At 42.0% G+C, this 21,822-nt stretch overlaps 1 protein-coding gene and 1 long non-coding RNA gene across 6 annotated transcripts in view; one reads left to right on the top strand and one right to left on the bottom strand.

The window, feature by feature from the left end:
- Positions 1 to 2,523: 2,523 nt before the first annotated feature.
- LOC121444893 (palmitoyltransferase ZDHHC9) overlaps positions 2,524 to 21,822 on the top strand; it is a 35,101-nt gene continuing 15,802 nt past the window's right edge. Inside the window, exons 1-5 of one of the 5 annotated variants that reach the window (XM_041646824.1) lie at positions 2,524 to 2,711; positions 3,083 to 3,150; positions 4,450 to 4,649; positions 15,936 to 16,096; positions 19,635 to 19,793. In XM_041646824.1, coding sequence (XP_041502758.1) covers positions 4,483 to 4,649; positions 15,936 to 16,096; positions 19,635 to 19,793 — 487 coding nt within the window. In that variant the 5' untranslated portion in view covers positions 2,524 to 2,711; positions 3,083 to 3,150; positions 4,450 to 4,482. Of the gene's footprint in view, positions 2,712 to 3,082; positions 3,151 to 4,281; positions 4,298 to 4,360; positions 4,650 to 15,935; positions 16,097 to 19,634; positions 19,794 to 21,822 lie in introns of those variants that run through there. The other 4 variants (XM_041646823.1, XM_041646821.1, XM_041646822.1 and 1 more) reach the window with 4 other exon arrangements.
- On the bottom strand, positions 3,113 to 3,565 carry LOC121444894. The gene is made up of 3 exons (XR_005973836.1): positions 3,504 to 3,565; positions 3,230 to 3,390; positions 3,113 to 3,127 (listed from the first exon to the last, which is right to left on the bottom strand). It is a non-coding gene; the product is annotated as an uncharacterized LOC121444894 (long non-coding RNA).

Below are 21,822 nucleotides of genomic sequence, written 5' to 3'. Positions count from 1 at the left end.
CCATGGTTCTGGATGGTCTCTGGAACAACATTGACAAGCAGTGTCCAATCCAGCAGTGCCATTCAGAATTGGAATCCCTTCAACATTACTTTACACCTACACATGCATAAACACATACACATATGCCATAAATATGAAGACAAATTCTTAAAAAAATAGCATGCCAGACATATACCACTAAGTCATGAGCTGCTTATAAGATGGAAGTCTACCTCTTGGTTCTAGTAGTGTTTCTCCTACTTGCTGGATAACTGCAACTTCCTTTTAAAAGAGGCAGCACTGATTTGGGTGCATAAAGTAGGGAAGTTTGTCAAAAACAGCAAAGGGAAGAAAAGAAAGAGAAAAGGAAAGGAAAACCCAGCGTCAGTTTATACTTTTTATTAAAACTTTAAGAGGCCGGGCGGTGGTGGCATTGGCCTTTAATCCCAGCATTTGGGAAGCAAAGGCAAGCAGAGCTTTATGAGTTCGAGGCCAGCCTGGTGTCCAGAGCGAGTTCCAGGGCAGGCTGCAAAACTACACAGAAAAACCCTGTCCTGAAAAAACAAAAAAAAAAGTAATTGTGTAGAAATAAATATTTAGTCATATAAAATTTCCTTAATTTTCTTTCAGTGAGCAAGACTAATAAGAAATTAAAGCAATAAAACAAGCCTGACTTACAAAACCATTTAATCCCAGAGGGAATGTGACCCAGATCAGGGAGGGGCAGAGCTCAGGAATGTGTTGCTACGTTCTGTTCATTCCAGAACTTCCTAGGCCTCACCTGCACCTGAGTGATGACCAAAGCATGTTTTGCTTTGGTCACTTCATCCTGATGGCTGCACACTCACAAGAATGACAGCTAGGCTGAGCATGCAATTCCTAAGATCATCTCGTATGCACACGCTTGGGAATTCAGAGAGTTGACAGGGCCAAGAGAAGTTCCTGTTCCTTTCAAGCCAAGTGTGTAATAATATCAGTACCCTCCAGGAATTGGAGGCAATAATGCTGATCACATACTTCATAAGGAATACACCGATGATTACAGTTAGCTTGAGTGCTCAGGAACAATAGGAGGTTTACAAAGACATACTTTCAGCAACAAATTAATTATAACACATCTCTCTTGTAATACAATTGGGTCATGCTTTTGAAATCCTCTAAATTTTTTGACTGAAAGATGTCATGAACGTCTCAAGAATAATTATCATTATAAAGGTTTTTATTTTATATCATGTGGGACCAAAATACTATAAAGGAAGACTAATTCTTGAACCATAGATGTAGTCCTTCATTAAATCTATCACAAAACTGTTTTAGGAGAGCATTGGCAGTCACCTCTGTACTAATTCCGACTACTGTGACCCTAGGGAAACTTTGGTCAAGCTCTGGAAAACCTGGGCTGGTAATATAGTGTGGCAGGCAAGAGCAGACCACTTTAAATTATCCTTGGTATTATTTGGAAGGCAAGAAGCAAGCATGCTCGTGGAAACAGGCCTGGTGCCTTGTAACATCCACCCTATAATATAACGCTGTGTTTCTCAGCTCTTTTCCTCACTCCTGTCGTCTTCCATCTCTAAATGATGTTCCTCACCACAACTGAGAGCCAAGGCAGTAACTGCAGAGGAGGCATCAGAAGGACAGAGCCAATCTGCTGGATGTAAGAAAATTGTGCCTTGGATGCCCCTCCCTTAATTATCATAATATCCCCAGTTCTTTTGTTTTGTTTCTTTGAAACAGGATCTTACTATGTAGCCCTGTCTGGCCTGGAACTCATCATGTAGAGACCAGGCTGGCCTCATACCTACAGAAACTGACTTATTTCTGCCTCACCACACCAAACAAGACCTCAGGTTCTAATAGAAATTAGTTACCTTCTGGCAATCTTTACCTCATTATCTACCTGGAAGTATTTATGTTGTCTCAGTGGAGTTTCTCCAGCTCCCTGAATGTCAATTACTTATTTTCAATATCACAGGACGTTTTCAGAGACGGTTATTTCTTTTATCATCTTTTTTTTTCTTTCTGTTTTCTTCTGAAAGCTTTCGAGATTGCATCGGAGTCCCTGGCTTCTGAATGGTGGGGCTTGGGAAGCAGAGAACTTAACACGGAGATGCCCATTAACAGACCTTGGTTGATTTTAAGGCAAACAGTACTGGAGAGGCCCAGGGCACACCTAATTCAGGGTGAGCGCCCGGATCTGTGAGCTGGTGTTGCTTCAGCATCTCGCCGTGTGTTTGTGGGGAGCCTGCTTTTGGCTCCTCCCCTGCCCTGTCCACACTACCTTTCGCCTCCGCTTTTGCGTAACTATATTAATAGAAGGGAACACTCCACATCCTGGCGCTCAGGCCCCAGAGACAGGCTGGCTGTGGCTTGGCAGGTGGGCTTGTAGCAAGGAGATGGGTGGGGGGGTGGGCGGAGCCGCTCCGGAGTGGCGTTCTAAGTAGCCAATGGCAGGACGCGGCAGGGGCGGGCTGGCGGCCCTGTGACCGTTCAGCCAATGGAAGACGAGCAACTACTGGAGCGACCTGGTGACGTGAGGAGCGTTCCATTCCGCCAGCGGTGGGCGGTTGCCACAGCTGGTTTAGGGCCCCGACCATTGGGGCCCCCTGTCAGGAGGAGGCACCCTCCCTGTCAGGGAGAAGTCGCTAGCACCTTTGGCGGCTGACACGATCCCCAGGGACAGGGCACTTTCTGTCCTCAGTTGCTGGCCGAGTTCGGTCTTTCTCATTCAGGTAAGCAGTGGTGGGGGTGGGGGGGTCTCCGGGGCTCGGCTGTCTGGAGGGCTGCATCCCACTTCAGCTCCGCTGGCACCCGGGGACGTTGGCACCGCCCTGCTCAGCTCGCCAGCTGCCAAGCCCCTGGCCCGGGGTGACTACACGTGGCGGGGTGTGTGTGAGTGTGTACGAGCTTCTGGACGCGTATGCGTGTGGATGTGGCGCGCGTCCCAGTCAGCCTGGGGCGGTGGTCGGCTGCGTGGCGGAGGAGGCAGGGCGGGCCTCCTGAGAGGCCGAGCCCGCTGCTGCACTGCCCTGGCTTCTTGCACTCGGGCTGCTGAAGCCGGTCGCTGCTTCCCGACGGATTTTCATTTTCCTCCTCCTCCCAGGTTGGGCTCCCTTTCCTAGTCTGTGTTCTCCTGCTGGGTCAGTTTCTGAGGAGGAGATTGTTTTCCAGGTTAGTTTTTACACAAAGGAAGTGATCTTTGCACCTCTGGGGGCCCCCTCCCCTTTCCCAGCGCCTTCCACCTTTCCACCTCGCAGCTCAGCTTTTAGTCCTCTTTTGGACCTTTGCCCTCTTCTAGCTCCAGAATGATCTCTGGCTGGTTGTTTCTTGCTCATCAGGCTGCAGGCTTCCGACTCATTCTTGCCAGCATGGGGCATGTGGTGCCAGTAAATAGAGGACACAGCCCCACACCTGAGAGGAAGAGAAGGGGGTGACAGTGAGTGGGAAGGCTAGGCCTGGAAATCCAGGATGCTGAATTGAGCTGGTATTGGTGAAATGTCCCAAAAAGCCCCCAAGGGACTTACCTTAGCCACTGCCACCGCCCTCAGGCACCCCTCACCCCATCGCCAGTTACCAACCATCCCGGAATCTCTCCTGGTAAAGAAAGCCTTTTATCTACAGGGTGATGTGGTTTATTAAGAGTCCTACAAACGTGGGGCTAGACCAGCAAGACTGTTTCATTTTCGGACTCGGGAAGTTGCAAAAGGCTTGATTAGGGGAAATCTGGTTCGGGTAAATACAGTGTGTGTGTTCTGTACAGAATGCTCAGAACATCTTACCCCAGCCACAGGATTACTTGTTCCCTCCTGGAATGGATATTTTGAATGACTAACGGAAGAAAGAAGGCTAAGGCCTGGAGGAGGGATGGGAAGGGCTACTTAGGGACAGACAACAACAAGAATAACAAAAACCTACTACTGTTATTATAGGTGTCTTAATGAAGACTAAATAATATAGGGGTGTAGTGGAAAGTACCAGGGACTGGAAGTCAGTGCGCATGCTTTTCTTGTCTCAGTTTTGTTGCTGCGTGACCCTGAATATGTTATTTCATCTCATTGGTCCTCAGTTTACTTCTTTGTAAAATATAGTAATTAGGATGGACACAAAGAATTCCTGCTTCCTTCCAAGACTCAGAATTAACCAAATCGTCAGTATTACTTTGGAAACGGGATTTATTATTTAAATATACTAGTCTCCTCCCCTTTTGGAGAGCTGTTGTGTTTGTTTTCCTCTTTAGAGAACAAACACAGATTAGAAATAAATACTTCAGACCTCCCCGTTTCCACTCCTTCAGGCAGTGCTCATCTTTCTGTCTCTGGTAATGAGGGTTCAGTTGCATTTTGTTATTCTTGTCTCACCTTCCCCCCTTTTCTTATTTTAGGGCTCTTGATAATGTTTGACCCAGTGGCAACAATAGTAGACGCCGTGATTTCAAAGCTGGGCTCAGCCTCTGTTTCTGCTCTCCTGTAGTCACAAAGCCCGTTTGGACCAGGATCTCCAGTCATGTCTGTGATGGTGGTAAGAAAGAAGGTGACACGGAAATGGGAGAAACTCCCAGGCAGGAACACCTTCTGCTGTGATGGCCGCGTCATGATGGCCCGGCAAAAGGGCATCTTCTACTTGACCCTCTTCCTCATCCTGGGGACATGTACACTCTTCTTTGCCTTCGAGTGAGTTTTCATTGACTACGGTTGTCTGATGATGGTTAATCTGGGTCCAAGGAATGAAATTGTCTTTCCTGGGTGGCTCTTGCATGATTTCACTCTTCTCGTGAACAGTGTCTATAGGCTGTGTCTATTGAATTCACTGCTTTGTGGTTATAGTAGAATACATACTCCATAAAAAGACCAGGGACTTTAATGTCAACTTCATAGCACTGGTGGGAATAACCCCTGACAAACAAGGGGTTTGTCTTAATTATTTACCTTCTTTCATTGACAGTAACTTAGTAACAAATTATTTCTTCTCTACCCCTCCCAGGTCTGGGAGTAGCCCCCATTGTTATAACACCTCCCAACAATATCCACTTAATCTGCTATTTTGGATCCTATTTCTATAAGGCCTACTTCTTACTTAGCTGTTAAATTGAAAAACTGAACTGAAGATTGGTTCCAGCATCAGCTGTACCACAAAGAAGCTGTGGGAATGCCATATAGGTGCTTTTGAAGCGTGGTTGTTCTTTCTCCCCCCGCCCCAATCACTCAGTATTAAAAAAAATAAACATTCTATGTTGGCCTACTGTTAGCCTTGAAATTATTTTTTTCTGTGACGTGACACCCAGTGCCAGAGACGCTGTTCGTTGTGTGTATAGGTCACTGCTTCAGGGAGGTGGCCAGTTGGGAGTCTCATGCACTGTGGCATGACAACTGGGTATGCTGAGAATGAGTCTCCACTAGGGATGGGAGCAGTGTTAATTGTTTTGGGATTACTGTGTTAAGGAGGACCTTGAGGAAACAAGAGGTGTACACATGTCTACCGAGGCCACACCTACTATGAGCCTGCCATGGCTTGTGTTCATGGGTGACCTGGAAATAAGAGTTCCCATGCTGGGGTGTGGCTGGAAGGTGCCAAGGGGGCTCCTTGGCCAAACTGAGTAAGTCATTAAATGATCTCCAGATCATTGAGACTCACTTTTGTCTTTCTCTAAGGGCTAGAGGCTTTCACTGTGCATCTCAGAGTGACTGGGGGGCAACTTTGCTAGACTTTTGATGATTGCATCTGGCTTGAGTAACAGCAGTGGGAAGAGTGTTATGATGTTCTATAACAGGGCTGGTAAAATAAGATCAAATGAACTCTTAGTTAAAGGTCCTTTTGTTGTTATTGCCACTGACTTGATGGAGGTTTTCCATGAAGTTAGACAGGCTGCTGAAGGCTTGTTACCTGCTTTCCATTCTGAGTTTTACAACTCAGTGTGTGTGTGTGTGTGTGTGTGTGTGTGTGTGTGTGTGTGTATACATCACCATGTGCTTATGTGGGTTACAAGTGAGCATGTGCATCCAGGAGGGTTATACATAGCACAAAACAGTTTGTTTTCCTTCACCTCACTCTTCTTTCTACATTTTTCTTGCTTCGTTCCTGCTTGTCTTCTTGATGGAAGTACAACGTTGAATCCTGCTCCCTCTCTCTTCTTTTGGTCCCCCCCCCCCACCTCTGCACTTAGATGTTTATGATTTGAATCTTTCATGACCGAGATGAAACTTATTTTCCGGCTCTGAGTGACTTGGTAGTTCTGGGTTCAGGAAACCTGTGGTTTGGTCAGAGAAACATAGGATTTAGAACTGTGGCTTTTGGGCCTGTTTTTGTACCTGGAAGGCTTAAAGAGACTGTGCCTTGGATCTGTTCCACTTAGGCCCCTGAAGGCCTCTGAAGAAAACTGCCCATGGGATGAAGCTTCTAATTAGCTAAATTACTGTTCAACAGAAGCTTGATAAGTTTTCTTCTAAGACAACTCCCATTTAAAAGTTATTTCTTGGGGTTTTAATGTAGACACGAAGTTTTGTAAAACTGTCCCGAGTTTCAGCTGTCTGTTTGAAAGAGTAAATAAATATTTCAAAAGTAAAGGCTGGGGGAGGGAGGAGAGAAGGAAGTAAATGTGTTAGCTTAGTGGAATGGGGAAGTGTAAATCTGACCGAAGAAAAGAGGACTCCCGTGATGAATGCTTTTAGGTAATGAATTCTTTTAATAAGGTAGAATCTGGTGTGTGTGTGTGTGTGTGTGTGTGTGCGCGCGCGCACGCGTGTGCACGTGCATGCATGCATGTGCATGTGTCTGTTTGGCATATGCAGGCACATCGATAATCAAAGTGGTGGCTACTTTGTACCTATCTAATGGTAGGCTGTGCAAGGTACAGCAACATAAGAATGAGGAATTGACTTTTTTTTTTTGGTAGACTAGTCTATAATTTACTCTCAGGCAAATAGTGGAGGGTAGTAGGGTTTGGAAGCCAGAGTTGGGGCCCTAATGTTAGTATTAAAATGTGATGAGACCCAAGGAAAGCAGATCTAGTCTCTAATTTCAGGCAGCTGATGATGACATTTGACATTACACTCGATTTTAACCAAAACACCAAGAAGTGATAGGAGAGCATATTTGAATTCACAGATTGCTTCCTGTTGTCATTCTTAAATTATCTGTGAGTCTAGATTCTCTATTCTGTCACACTTTTGCCACTCAGGAAGGTAGTTCAAATCTTGATACACATCTGGATGTGCTTTTTATCAACCAGGTCCTGTTGGCAGCAGGTGCTTAGGAACAAGTGTGAGCAGACTTATGACTGTGTTTGGCCTAGCTGTGGGCCAGCCAGATGGTTTGAGCATTCTGGTCAGTCATGTGGGTGCCCCCTTCCTGAAAAAAATGTGCCTTGTTGGTACTAGTGCCAGCCTTGCACTTTGAGATTTTACTTTTCCAAATCTTGAGTGTTCAAAAGAGAGATGTGTAATTTTCAGTGAACAGGTTACATGTTGGATACCTAAAGCAACCTGAGAGCAGTTAGCACCAAATTGTGAGAAGTATTTCTGAAGAAGTGAGGTGGCCATCCCTTAAGGTTGCTGTCACAGATTGGAAATTCCGTGTGAAGTGGTAGATCTGTTGGAATTCTGCATAACTGAGTCTGAAAGGATGTGAGGGTGCATACGGGGGGTATAGATTACCAATCGGTAGTTGTATTTGTGGGAAGCATATATACATTTAAAAGTGGAGTGAAAATTGTAAAAATGCATAAAGACAAAGGATGTTCTGATTAATTCGGGGGAGAGGTATTTAGGAAATGTGCTTGTGGATGCCAGTTTTAGCTTTCAGCACAAGGAACAATATTGAAGCCCTTCTGCTCAAACCCTGTCCAGCTTCCACCAGAACATTACAGCAGAGTGACATTGATAACCTGCGAGCTGTCCAGCTACTGAAAAGCTTTGGTGATTAGGTGGTTTAAATCAACTTCCTGATGAAGTGTAGACCTGGGAAAAGGATCAAACACACTGTCCTCTGAAATGAACTTTATAAACGTTCTCTTTTAACTGTCTGACTGGTTTTCTAGTGGGGTCAAAGTCTCCAGACTTTTTATGTGGCAAGAAAGACTGTATGACTCTTGACCCCTACATAGTAGTGCCTTGCTGCTGTGATTGGTGCTGATGCTCTCTGTGTGCTGGATGTGGAAGAAATTGAATAAAGGTGCTGTCAGACCTTTTTTTTTTTTTTTGTCAGACTGGTCCCCATGGGTACCATCGGTGTGCATATTAGAAGAGAAGTCACTGAATCAGATAAACTAGAAAAGAGATTTATATTATTGCTTAGTAATTAATCTCAGTTCTCCTAGCACACCCAGATTTTCCTCCCTCCTCTTTCAAGTTCCTTGAACTGTACATTTGCTCATTGTACAATAATGTGACATGTCTTACATTTCTGAGTTTTTTCTTTGATTTTCTGTGTGTGATGGGATCTCAGGTAGCTCAAGACAGCCTTGAATTTCCCGTTTGGCTAAGGATGACCTTGAGTTCCTGATCCTCCCACTTCTAGGAGTACTGGGATTAGAGGTCTGTGCTGCCACACCCAGCCTGGCTGTTTTTCTCTTTCTATTATGCTTGCACTCGTCCTGCGTCTGCAGAGCTTCAAGCTCTTTCAGGCTCAGGTGTTATCTCCTGTGTCTGTAACCCCTGTGGTGATTTACACTGGAGTAGGTGGTCAGTAAATGTTGCCAGGAGAATTTCTGGAAGCTTTTTAAAATTCCAGTCTTGACTCAGAATCATAGCATGGTAGAGTTATAAAGAGCTCTAGAGACTCTCTCCAATCCTTTTTGTGGTTCAGGAAATCAGGCCCACAGAAGTAAGCTAATTCAAGCTCTGTTGACTGCTTTTCTTTTGGCTATGCAATTCTGAAGACATTCAAATTATTAAAGTATGATGCCAAATGCTAAATCTTCTAAGCTCATGCTCCTAGGAAACCAAGGAGTATTTTGTAGAAAACTGACAACATTTTGGCACGGCATCCTTGCAGGAGCATAGTGGCCTATCACTAAGTGAGCACTTAAAATGTAAGATGTTTTGTGAGTTCATGAAGGATTACTGTCTCTGTTTCCACTCCTTGGTCTGGATTCCAGTATGAAAATTGCTGGGAGAAAGATTGAGCAAAGTGTGCTCCTTACCTAGACATTCTGTGGGTACTCATGACTCAGTAGAAAAAGCAGACCTGGCAACAGTTAACCAGGTTTAAGGAAATACAGCATTACAGAAACCAAAGTCCCAGCTTGACATGGTAGAAATCTACTGTCTATCCTGAAGAGCATTCTTCACCGAGACTGAGATGAGATAAAGGTAACTATCATGACCTCTGATTGAGAGAGTGTTCCTCTGCGAGTTGCTCTGGGAAGGTCAGTCTTGTACTTTACGTGGGTTAGAGCTGTTTTGTACTTGAGCAACCAAATGGAAGTTTTGGAACACTATAATGGCCATTGACCTCTTTGATATCAGTCTACTACAGTTCTTAGCTAAACTTAACTTTTTCCTTTTTTGAGATGAGGTCTCATACAGCCTTGGTTAGCTTCAAATGTACTACATAGCTGAGGATGACTTTGAACTCTTGATCCTCCTTTCTCTCTCTTGAGTGCTAAGATTGCAGGCAGGTGCCACCATATCTGGTTTTATGTGGTGCTGAGGATGGAACATCAGGCAGGATAGCAACCGAGCTACATCCCTAGGTGTAGCTCTGATAATGCATGTTCCTTGAAGATGAGTCTCCCAAACTATTTTATTTCCTTTAATAATTCCCAGTGGTTCTGTCATCCAGGATTCCTTTGTATGGCTTATTCTCTTCACCATCTTTTGTGATAATGGCATTACTTACTGTCAATCTGTTTTGAAAATATTTTTTAAAATTTCACCTAGATGAATATTGTTTTTTCTATACTACCCAAGGCCTCACAAGTGTTCTATTTAGCTGCACTCCTACCCCCCAAGAGGATTATAGTCTTTCTTTTCTTGAGATGGCCATTTCTTTATGTTCAAATGACTTTGAACCCACGTGAGCCTCCTACTTCAGCTTCCCAATTATATGAAACCAGAGCCAAGAATGAGAGCGAGTCATTTGTTTGTATGTTTGTTTGTTTTAGAAAGGTTCTACTTAGCCCAGCCTGGCCTGAATCTTTCTAGGTAGCCCACACTGACCTTTCATCTGTGATCCATCTTGTCCCAGTCTCATGAGTGCTAGGATAGTGGGGCTTGAGCCACCGTGCCAGTTTAGAATGAATCTTAATTAAGTCTGCAATTCTCTATACTGGAAAAGGTGAGCACAAAGAACTAAAATGTTCCTGGCAATCTGACATGAGTTAAGATGCTCACTCAAGGAGAGAAGAGACCTCAGAAGTGTTCTTCCTCAGAGATGTCAGAGCTAGTATTGTTTAAGAATGAACAAAGGAGGCACCTTGTGTCTCTTGCCAAATCAGGAAGCTAGGTAATTCAGTATAATTAGTGGGATGGTTCTGAGATGGAGCAATGAGAAGGCAGGAGCCTTGAGATGATGATTAGATAAGGCTAGTTAATGGAAGGCCTTGGAATACTGGTCTGTGGACTTTGGGACTATATATATATATATATATATATATATATATATATATATATATATATATATATGTATACACACACACACACACACACACACAGTTGGCAGCAGTACCAAGCTCTTAAGCAGGGGTATACTATGATTGAAGTTTAAAAATTGTCATTAAAACTAACATTTGGCCATTTCTGAGTAGATTTTGTATCTACAGGTACAGATTATGTATCTCCTCAAAAAGATTTTTTACCACCACAGAATAGAAAACGCTCATTTGATTAATGTTCTCCATTTCTACTGAAGCAAATGAGGGTTATGCATTTTCCTCTGACCTTTATGTAGCAAAATGTCTGGAGGTTAATTTTCAATTAAGTTTTTAGTGTTGAAGAGGATGTCTTCCCTTTCAGTACTCTGAGTGTAGCTATGATAACCTTGAAAATGTGTTCTGGGTGCTAATTCTACATGATTATTTTGCTCTAGAGGTAGTTCTTGCTAGTCTGTTGAGGCTGCCATTACAAACTATTATAGACTATGCTTTCTCAACGATGGAAATCTGTCTTCCAATTCTAGAGGCTAGAGGGCTTTAGGTGAAAGTACTGGCAGAATTGGGGTCTGGTGAGGACCTATTTCATAGCTTGGACATGGCTGTCCTCTTGTCATTTTCTCATATCATAGAAAGGCAAAGGAGGTCTTGTTAATATGAGTCATTAATCTCATTCATGGAGATGGAGACTTAGGTGACATAATCATTTACCAAGGACTCTGCAGATACTATTGAATCAGGGGCTGGGATTTCAACATGAATTTTGTGGAAACAGAAACATTTAATGTATGCCAGTAAGTAGTAAATAAGGAGACAACTATCCACCTATATCTGGGAGGAAGTAAAATGAAGTGTTATTTCTATCATGGTGGATCAAAGAGCATCACTGGGCTCAGATCCTTAGGCCTTGCTTGCTGTTAAAAGCACAGCTCTTCTTTAACAGCTGCTATTGGAACAGTTTCAACAGCCACCAGCTCCCCAAGAGAGCTCTTTCCTGACCACTTACAGTCCAGAGAGTCTGAATCACCATTCTAACACTTGATTATTGGTCTCATCTTATGCTTTAGCTGTTTCATATGTTAGTTATGTTTTCCCCAACAAAATTAGCTCCCATTTTTCTTGTTCTTCAGTTGTTAGACCAATAAATACTTGTTGGCTTATTGATTGTACTGATAAAAGAACAAACAAAGCATTAAAAATGTAGGAAGAAAGCTATTAGGGACTTAGAGACAGAATGTTATATAGAACAATCCAAGATTGCAGTCTGTGAGGCAAAGCCCTAACATAGAATCTATTTGGTCTCTTACCAGCTCCACTCATGAATCTATTTTGAGCTTTTTTTTCGAGTGAATTGAAGTCTGTGCCATTACTATCATTCCTCTGATGAGCTAGCATGCTGGGGGTGGGGCATGGGACATGATGCACTAGCCTAGCCTGGCACTGCTGGATACTGCTGGTCAGTACCAGCATGTGGCTCATGGAAACATATGGGAATCCAGTATTCTAGCCCAGCTATGGAAACCGGAGGTCAGTCAAGGAGCTGGGAGAGGATATTTGAAAATGATAATGCCCTTTCAGGTATCAGAAATGAATGCTTAGTGGGCACATGGCTTATTTATAAAGTAAGAATGGGAACTTCTAACCGCTGGAAGGAGGAAGGCCTCCTGGTACTTGGAAGACAAAAGGGACTTCTGTTTCCATGAGAGTGTGGATATCTTTATTCCAATAAATGATAGAGATGGAAAATAGAGGGAGTTTAATTAGCTTTTGTTTATTGATGACACATCAAGTATTTCTCTAAGACAAATTAGTGAAGTGTGAGGTTACCTTGACTTTGGGGAATTACTACTAAATTTTCATGGAGCTTATTCCTGTCAAAGAGAGTGCCAGCTTACTGCAGCCATGGAACTAAAATAAGGTTAAAATGTTTGTAAAGTGGCAAGTACAAACTCTGTTTATAGTGAACAACATATTTTGATGCATGTGTATGTTGTAGAATGGTTAAAATGAATCTCCTTAACATATATAGTATTTCATAGACATATTTTTTTGTGCAGAGAACACTTAAAATCTATTTTCAACCATTTTTATTATTGTTACTAACTATAGTCACTATTATGTGTGGTGGGTCTCTTAAATCTATTCTTCCTTTCTGAAATTATGTGACCTCTGACCAACCTCTCCACATTGAGGGAGTTTTGTTTTGTTTTGTTTTGTTTTAAAAAAGCACACATGTTTCTCTGTATTGCCAAGGTGGTCTTGAAATCATGAACTCAAACAGTCCTCCTGGTTCAGCCTCTTGAGTAACTGGGACTACAGGCATATGCCACCATTCCTTACTTAGGATGCTGTTTTTACTTAAACATGTTTATTTAGAAGTGAGATAACATAGGTTGTAGTTCACAATAGTCTTAGTTTTGACATATTCTCTTACTTGGAGTAGAAAGGCCTGCTGGTCCCCCATTTCCCTTTCTAACCACGCCCACTTACTAGGGACAACTGACTGCCAGTAGCCTCATCTCTGGAAGAGAATAATACAATGAGCTTGTTGTGTGCTTGTTGACATACAGAATGGATTGTTTTAGCAGGTGCAGAAGATAGTCTGTATGGAGACTACAGAGACCTTTATCCTTGATGGAGTAGTAGAATTCAAATCGAAGTTGTCTTTTGTCTAGTCTACAGCAGGAGTTGAAATTGGGCTTAGTTAAGCATTGGTCCTTCTTTGCAGGGGCCAGCATTGATTTGATTTTTTTAATTTGGTGGTTGTTTTACTAGCTCCATGTCTTTTTTCTTAAATAAAAAGAAATGGGGTTGGTGAGACAGCTCAGTGATTAAAATTGCTTGCTGCTCTTGAAGAAGACCTGGGATGATTCCCAGCATCTATATGGTGGCTCATAACCATCTATAACTCTGGTTCCAGGGATCCAACACCCTCTTTTGACCTCTAAGGGCACACCAAGCATGTACATAGCGTGTATACCTACATGCATACAAAACACACATACACATGAAATACAAATAAATAAATCTTAAAAAAGAAGCAACCTCATTTTTCCCTGCTCTGTCTGTTTAGTATGACATAACCAATTAGAGGATTCTTCCCTGGGGTGGGAGATTTTTTCTCCTGCTCTTAGCATTCCTCAGTTGCCTGTAGCTCTTTGTTTATGGGTGGGTCCCCATGCGATTTCCCTCTTCCGTGTTGGCTGGAGACTATACTCAGGGCAGTTATTCCTAGAGACATTGCTTCTTTGTTTTGAAGAGTGATCTTATAGATGATCAACGACTAGGAAGATAGTTGTTTTCTGTTAGTGTAGTGGTTGTGCTTGGCTTGCTCATGAAACATGGCTTCATGATTCCTCTGTGTCATTTGGGTCTCTGGCAAGTGGGGGTGACTTTTGTTTTTGAATTTACTTTTTGATTATGTATTCCTGCAAAGGGAGGAATGGAAAAGAAATTAATTTATAAACTAGTAATAGTCATGGCCCTTAGTTGCCCTGAACCCATTTGCTAGGTTCTTGACATGTTCCCCCAATGCCCTTTTGACTTTTCAAAGAAGGAAGTAAATTGTAAAAAGGAAAGCTAAGACCACAAATTATGTTTTAAAAAGAACAAAAGGCCACTGAAATCATTTTGCAGGTTCAGTACATATACTCACTTTCATTATAAATACTACTTAGCCTAATTTAACAGTGAGTTCACACCCCCACCCTGTGTACTTATATTGTGGAGGGGAGGCAGGGGAACATCCCATGGGAGTTGTTCTGCAACTAGAGCAAACATACAGCCTGGAGTTAAAACATTTGCCCTGAATAGACTGTGGCTTGCTTACTCTCCATGCTGATGAAGTAAGCTTTTTCCTCAGTGTACTTTCTCTGCTCTTCTTCTGCTCCTTGCTCATCTACTTATAGTCTGCTTCCAGTGAGGATCTCTATTTTCAAGGAGAAATGTGCCTCGGGAGGAGATGGCTAAAAATAGGTCAGTGATAATGCTCATCACATACTCTCATTCATTCGGTTTGATAGTCAGGTCAGATCAACAAGTATTTATTGATAGTGTCTTTGTTCCTTTACTTGAATGAAGATCTATCAAATATACAGTCAGATGCTAATGCTAATAGAGGTCATTTATTCAGGGTTTATATACATCAAGTTCACTTCTTGAACTTTTCATAATAGTGCATTGGGTCTACACAGTGACCCCATGAAATACTACTACTATCCCCATTTTACAAATGAGGAAACTGGTAGTAGCTCTCACCCAGTTGGGAGTTGGTAGAACCAGAATTTGAACCCAAGGTCCTATGAGACCAGTTTCTTACTCTTAAGAAGTCAAGTTGAAGGATGTAAAATCAACATACTGATAACGAGCTAGGAAATAATGTAGGGCTTTCACAGTGAAGCTGCTGGCAGGAGGGAAGGGAGAATGCTGCTTCGCATAGGCCTTTAGGAGGAGACAAGACTTCTTTAAGTCCCAAATTCTTCATCTATCAATAAATATAAAGGGTCCTACCTTGTAGCTTTGGTGTGAGAATTGGATGAAACAAGGTATTTTAAAAGTAGTTATCACAGTGCCTGGTATATGGTAAGTTGTAGTTGCATTGATGACAGTGATGTTTCTAGGACCTGAAAGAGGAGTTCATTTGGGATATGGAGAGGAAAAGGTGCATTATGAGGAAAGACAGAAATGGACATTGTGTTGGAAAGTGGCGCTAGGGACTTTTCTTATTCCATTGCTGATGATAGTTCATCACCTACTAGCTGAGCTATTTGAGGAGACAAAAGGAATGGATATTGCAGAGTCAGTCAGCAGCCTGGAAGCTTTTCACTGGTCTTAAAGCATGCTGAGATACCCTCTGTGTGCCACTATGAGCCTGCTTCCTGATTGATCCTATTTTTTCTCCTCCTCATCAAACTCAGTCCTAATGCCAGATAAAGGGATAAGAAAAGGTCTGTGTATTCCCAGAGCAAAAGTACCCTATGTTGTTTACAAACCCAGGCTCTTACTTCTCTGTCCCTAGCAAGCATCAGCCTTTCTTGAGATAGACAAAATGTTCCTAGAGTCCTGATAAGAGGCATGAGTTATAAGAGGTATGGGTTATCTTAGGCATAAGGGAGTTCCCTTGAGATTGCTTTTATATGCCATAGGTGACCCCAATCTATTAAGTATGTATTGAGGTTACATTGTATTTAGAATCACATCTTAAGTGTTTGGAATATCCAGAGGAATTAAATAACATAGTCTTTGCCCTGGAGATCTGCTGTTCTTGTTGTGGAGACCAGATTGATACAGTTGCAATAACTGGATATATATATATATATATATATATATATATATATATATATTTAAATGTTAAATTGATTCCTTTCTTCAGGTGTCGCTACCTGGCTGTTCAGCTGTCTCCTGCCATTCCTGTGTTTGCTGCCATGCTCTTTCTTTTCTCTATGGCCACATTGTTGAGGACCAGTTTCAGTGACCCTGGAGTGATTCCTCGAGCACTACCAGATGAAGCAGCTTTCATAGAAATGGAAATAGGTGAGTCTTGTAACCAGTTGGCAAGTTGTTATATAGTGGGTGGCCCCGTTGGATAGGAGAGTGGGATCATCATAGTCACAGATTCAGACTACTATCCCAGCTTTTCCTGTCTGAGATCCTAAATGACCACCTATGAATTCGGTAAGACGGCTACAGTAAGCCTGTAAAGCTACATGCTTTCTTTTTCCGTATGTTGCGTTGAAGAAAGGGTTTGTTGACTGAATTGTTGCCAAGAGAGTGTCTTTTCCATTTTTGGAGGAGGCCATCCCATCAGACATCTGCTTGTTGAGGGAAGCTGTAAACTGTCTTTCCATAAAATGTTCTTCTTTGCATATACATACAACTTGGGATATAATTTCATAGGTCTTCTGAAGTTCACTCATGGGTCCAAGACTAAGAATTTCTGCTTCAAGGAGTCATGCAAAATGAGAAGGGACAGCCATGGTACTAGGAACTACTCAGAGGAGTAAAGAAAGAAATTTCAGGCTCAGAATTTACAGTCTGCAACTCTGAGACTGAAATGTAATACCACCAGGAGCCATGATGGCTTCGTGAATTGAAACAGAACATCCCACGGCTAGAAAGGGAATATCCTGGGAGTTCCCACTGTGAAAAGTCAATGATGCGAGTACTAGGAGCAAGTGGGAGCCCACCAGCTCAGTAGCAGTGGTTGTTTCTCAATTTTGTTTTGACAGTAGCTTGAGTCCACAGGGAAACAAGATAAGAACAGATAAAGGACCCAGGACTTGTTTTGTCACTTCCTTGCCCCTGGGTTCTGGGGATCGAACCCTGTCTCCTGGGCATGCTATGCACATGCTCTACTACTGAGTTGTATACCCTGCTCTGTGACTGGGAACTTAGAATGCTGAATATCCGTGTTAGTAGAGTTCCGGTCTGTGGCTAGCCTTTAGTTCTTTGATGTTGCTCCGAAGGCTGCCATGCTTTTGTGTTTGTTTATTTGAACTGTTTCCCCCTACTTTTATAGTATGTTTATTTTTGGAAAAACTCGGCCAGTTTTAGTTGAGCTAAAGAGAAAATGGTTTGCACATGTCTGAGCTGAAACTACATGGGGTGAGGTGAGGGTGAAAATAGTAAGCATAAAGTAGAGGCAAGGTTTGGTGACATAGGCAGAATCCACATGGGAATGAGGAAGTAGCTGTGTAAGATTAATTCAGCTAGAGAAAAGACAGTACTCGTAAGTCCCCCTTTATCTTGCTCTTAAGTACCCCATGTTCTACCCCAATGTCTCTCCTGGATTTTGCCATGAACTCTGTGGCCCACACACCCTACTGTAAAGCATATGTAAATAAATATTAAAGGGGCATGCTGGCACTTACATCATCATCTTATGAATAGCTAGCCTCATCTTCTTAGGACGTGTAGCACACTGTTATTGTTTGATTTCACAGCACCTACCCCACTCTACAAAAGGGAAAATGTTCCATATGGCAAATATTTTTAGAATCAAAGTGGATTGAAAAATACTCTGTTTTTAGAATTATACTTTGTGGCAAAGGTGCAGCGAGCCCAGCACTCTCATATGCTAGGGATGGATAGGCATGCAAATTCATACAGTCTGCCTGGAAGGCAGTTTGGTAATAAGCAAAGTGGCGTTAAGGGTTCATGCCCTTTGTCCTAGTAATAAAGGGCTCCTTAAGAGTTTAGTTAAGGGAAATAACAGACATTTAAAACAACCTACTATAGAAATATTTTCAGTGTATTTTTGTTTCCTTTTCCTCTTTAATATGAATTAATTTTTAATTCATATTTTAAAAAACTTTATTATTTAATATATATTTAATTCATATTAAATACAATATTTAATTCATATTTTAAAACTTCCTTGTTTTAATACAAGGAAGTAACTTTTGGTTTACCCCCCTTTTAAAAAATTTATTTATTTTTATTTGCAGTTGTGTTTTGCCTGCATGTATGTCTGTGTGAGGGTGTCAGATCTTAGAGTTACAGACAGTTGTGAGCTGCCATGTGGGTGCTGGGAAATGAACCCAGTTTCTCTGGAAGAACAGTCAGTGTGCTCTTAACTACTCTCTCCATCTCTTCAGCCCCAGTGTACCTCCTTTTAAAAACAATTTATTTTAACATATTTTTTTATTATTTTTATTCCATTTATTTGTTTATCTTGGGGGTGGGAACTGCATGCATCATGGTACATGCAGGTGTGTAGGTCAGAAGATAACTTTCAGGAGTGAGTTCTGTCCTTCGCTGGGAACCAAACTCAGGTCCTTAGGTTTGGCCGCGAATGTATTAGCCTGCTGAGCTGTCTTACTAGCCCCTACTCCTATTTGTTTTTGAAAGAATTTTTTAAAGATATATTTATTTATATTTTATGTGTATGGATGTTTTGCCTGCATGTATGTAAGTGCACCATGTACATGCAGTGCCCATAGAGACGAGGATCCTCATCAGATCCCTGGAACTGGAGTTTTAAGCAGGTTTGAGCTGCCATTTTGGTGCTGGGAACTAAACCTAAGCCCTCTGCAAAAAACAGCAAATGTTCTTAACTGAGGAGCCATCTCTCCAGGCCCTTGAAATATTATTTTAATTGGCATATATGAATTCTATATGGTACTAGGTTTTGCAAGGACACTTTCATAGTAGTATATAATGTACTTTGAACATGTTCTTCACCTCTAGACGTTGTTTTTTGAGACAGAATCTCATGTAGCCCAGGCTGGTCTCTAATGTCCTGTGTAACCACCAAGTCTTTCCTCAAATTCCTGATCCTACTGCTTATACCTCCTAAGTGCTTTGATAGCAGACATGTGCTGCCATGCTGGCAGTTTTCACTATTAAAAAGGACATTATTAAAATACTCTTGCATAACCATGCTTTGTAGTTCTCTTTGAATTTTGCTAGTAGAATTACGAGGTTACAGAGCACATGCATTTAAAGTTATGGTAGCTGCTAGTATGTTGATCACTGGTAAGAAATAAATTTGACCTTTTCAGGGTACACTGAGCATTTATTGTCTTTTTAATATTTGTTAATTATAATAGGCAGAAATAGTACTTTTGTGTTTTGGTAGTTTTTTTTTTTTGACATAGGGTTTCACTGTGTAGCCCTGGCTGGCCTGGAACTTGTTATATAGACCAAGTTGACTTTGGACTCATGATGATCTACTTGCCTCTGCCTCCTGAGTGCTGGGATTAAAGGCATGTGTCCAACATGCCAGACTATATTTTAAGTTCATTTCTCTGATTTTAGTCAAGTTAGATGCTTTATTTCATATTCTTGCCATTTTTCTTTTTTTATGTTTTTATTTGTAATTAACTTGCCCCACAAACACAATGCCCTTGAAAAAACATCTTCTTACATGTACATCACATGTAAAAATTGTATGACATTTAGTAGACATGTGGGGGATGTTGTGTGATGTTGAAATTCTAGTCTAGTAGCACTTGTATGGGAAAGAGGAGCGTTTGCCTTTCATGGCCTCTGTAACTTTTGGAGAGGTGCTGAGACTTTGGACTCAAACAAAGGAGAGCAGTGAATTAAATTTCTTTTTACTGACTTACAGAAGCCACCAATGGTGCGGTGCCACAGGGCCAGCGACCACCTCCTCGTATTAAAAATTTCCAGATAAACAACCAGATTGTGAAACTGAAATACTGTTATACATGCAAGATCTTCCGGCCTCCCCGGGCCTCCCATTGTAGCATCTGTGACAACTGTGTGGGTGAGTAAAACCAAAGGGATGAGGGGTAGGCTCAGCTGAACAAGGGGTCTCACAGTGAGTGGCCAGTAGTTCTTGGGAAAATTCTATGGGAATGAGAAGGCAGATTCAGATGAGAAACAAGGTAGATTTAGATAGGAAAGAAGCTCCTACACAACAGCAACTCAGCATACTTATGGAGATCTGGTCTAAAAAAATCTCTCTGATCAATGGGAAACAATACCTGTTTGGGAAATCTCAATTTTTCTATTCGTTCCTTGTCAGGTGTGGCCCACTTTACAAAGGGGGAGAATATCGTTGTACACTAGAGGGCAGTTTTGAGGAAGGCCTACAGCAAAAGTGGTCTTTGCGGTCCCACTATGTACTAAGCACTGGGCTGAGTGCTTACCCCTGGCTAGAGTGTTTGCCCTTTCTCTCATTTAGTGTTCATAGCAACCCCTAGAAATCAGTATCATCCCCATTTTATAGATGGTGACAGTGAAGTTCCTTTGGGTAAGTTTGTGTAATTGGCATGATTTTCTTATGTCTTTGCTCTTACTATATGTGTATAGATGTGCAGGATACAAGGTCTATGTATATGAGTCTTAGATATACTTCCTACTTTGTACTGAACTCTGCGGAAGATCATACACAGATAATAAAGGTGTTCATTGATAGATATATAGGTCACGCTGCTGTTGTCACTGATGAAATTTGAACATTCTGTATGTGCTGTACCATGTCTGCGAACCTTGCTTTCTTCCTACAAGCCAGGTGTTCAGGCAAAGTTTGGGGAGATATATATTCCTTTATATGGTCCAAACTGAAATGTGGGTTAGATTCTATAAATCAAAACTAATTTTAAATGGAATACAAACAATATTTAAAGTGTGATATGAAGGTTTCATGAAGAATTCCCTCTATTTTTAAAAAGATTTATTTGTTATGTATATAGTGTTCTGCTTGCATATATCCTTGCTAGCTTGAAGAGGGTACCAGATCTCACTAGATGGTTGTGAGCCATCATATGGTTACTAGGAATGGAACTCAGGACCTCTGGAAGAGCAGCCAGTGCTCTTAACCTCTGAGCCCATTCAGCCTAACCCTTAATCTCTTAATCTCTCCAACCCATCCCTCTCTTTATTAATATTCTTATATATAAAGAACTCATACAGTCAGGTATGATGGTGCATGCCTTTAGTCCTAGCACTCAGGAGGCAGAGACAGGTGGATATCTGTGAGTTCGAGCCAAACCTGGTCTACAAAGAGAGTTCCAGGACAGCCAGGGCTATATATGGCATGTGTAACTTCAGTTCCAGGGGATTTGACACCCTTTTCTGGCTTCTGTGGGTACTAGGCATGCAGACATGTATGTAGGCAAACCTATACCCAAGTAAAAAAAATAGAAGAATTGTACGATTGACTTTTTGAGACAGGGTTTCTCTGTGTAGCTCTGGCTGACCTGAAACTTTCTATGTAGATCAGGCTGCCCCAGAACGCACAGGGATCTGCACATCTGTTTCTCCCAGGTGTTAAAATTAAAGGCATATGCCTCTACACCAGCTTATAAGTTGATTCTTGAAAAGCACTGATGCTTTGTGAGAAAGATACAGTTCATAAAACAGAAAATTTAATTATCTAATTAATGTAAAAACCCCTACTAATCAGAGATAAATGTTAAAACTGGATGTTTCTGAAAATTGTATTTTAATTTTTCTTTGATGGAGGAAGGTCATTGGCTAATAAAGGAACTGCCTTGGCCCATTTTATTGGTTGGAAGATAGGTGGGAGGAATAGGCAGAACAGGACGCTGGGAGGAAGAGGAAGTGAGCTCAGTCTCGACAGCTCTCCTCTCTGGAGCAGACGCCTGAGAGAGACGCCATGCCCTGCTCCCGGGATGAAGCTCCGACCCAGGATGGACATAGGCTAGAATCTTCCCGGTAAGCGCACCTTGGGGTGCTACACACAGATGATTAGAAATGGGCGAAATTAATATGTGAGAATTAGCCTAGAAGAGAATGGGCCAAGCAGTGTTTAAATGAATACAGTTTGT

The sequence above is a fragment of the Microtus oregoni genome, unplaced genomic scaffold, assembly GCF_018167655.1.
Source record: "Microtus oregoni isolate MIOR12 unplaced genomic scaffold, Mior012 000146F_ref0000122, whole genome shotgun sequence".
Taxonomy (NCBI): domain Eukaryota; kingdom Metazoa; phylum Chordata; class Mammalia; order Rodentia; family Cricetidae; genus Microtus; species Microtus oregoni.
The sequence above is the reverse complement of the archived record's forward strand: the minus strand, read 5'-3'. Positions and strand labels throughout refer to the sequence as shown.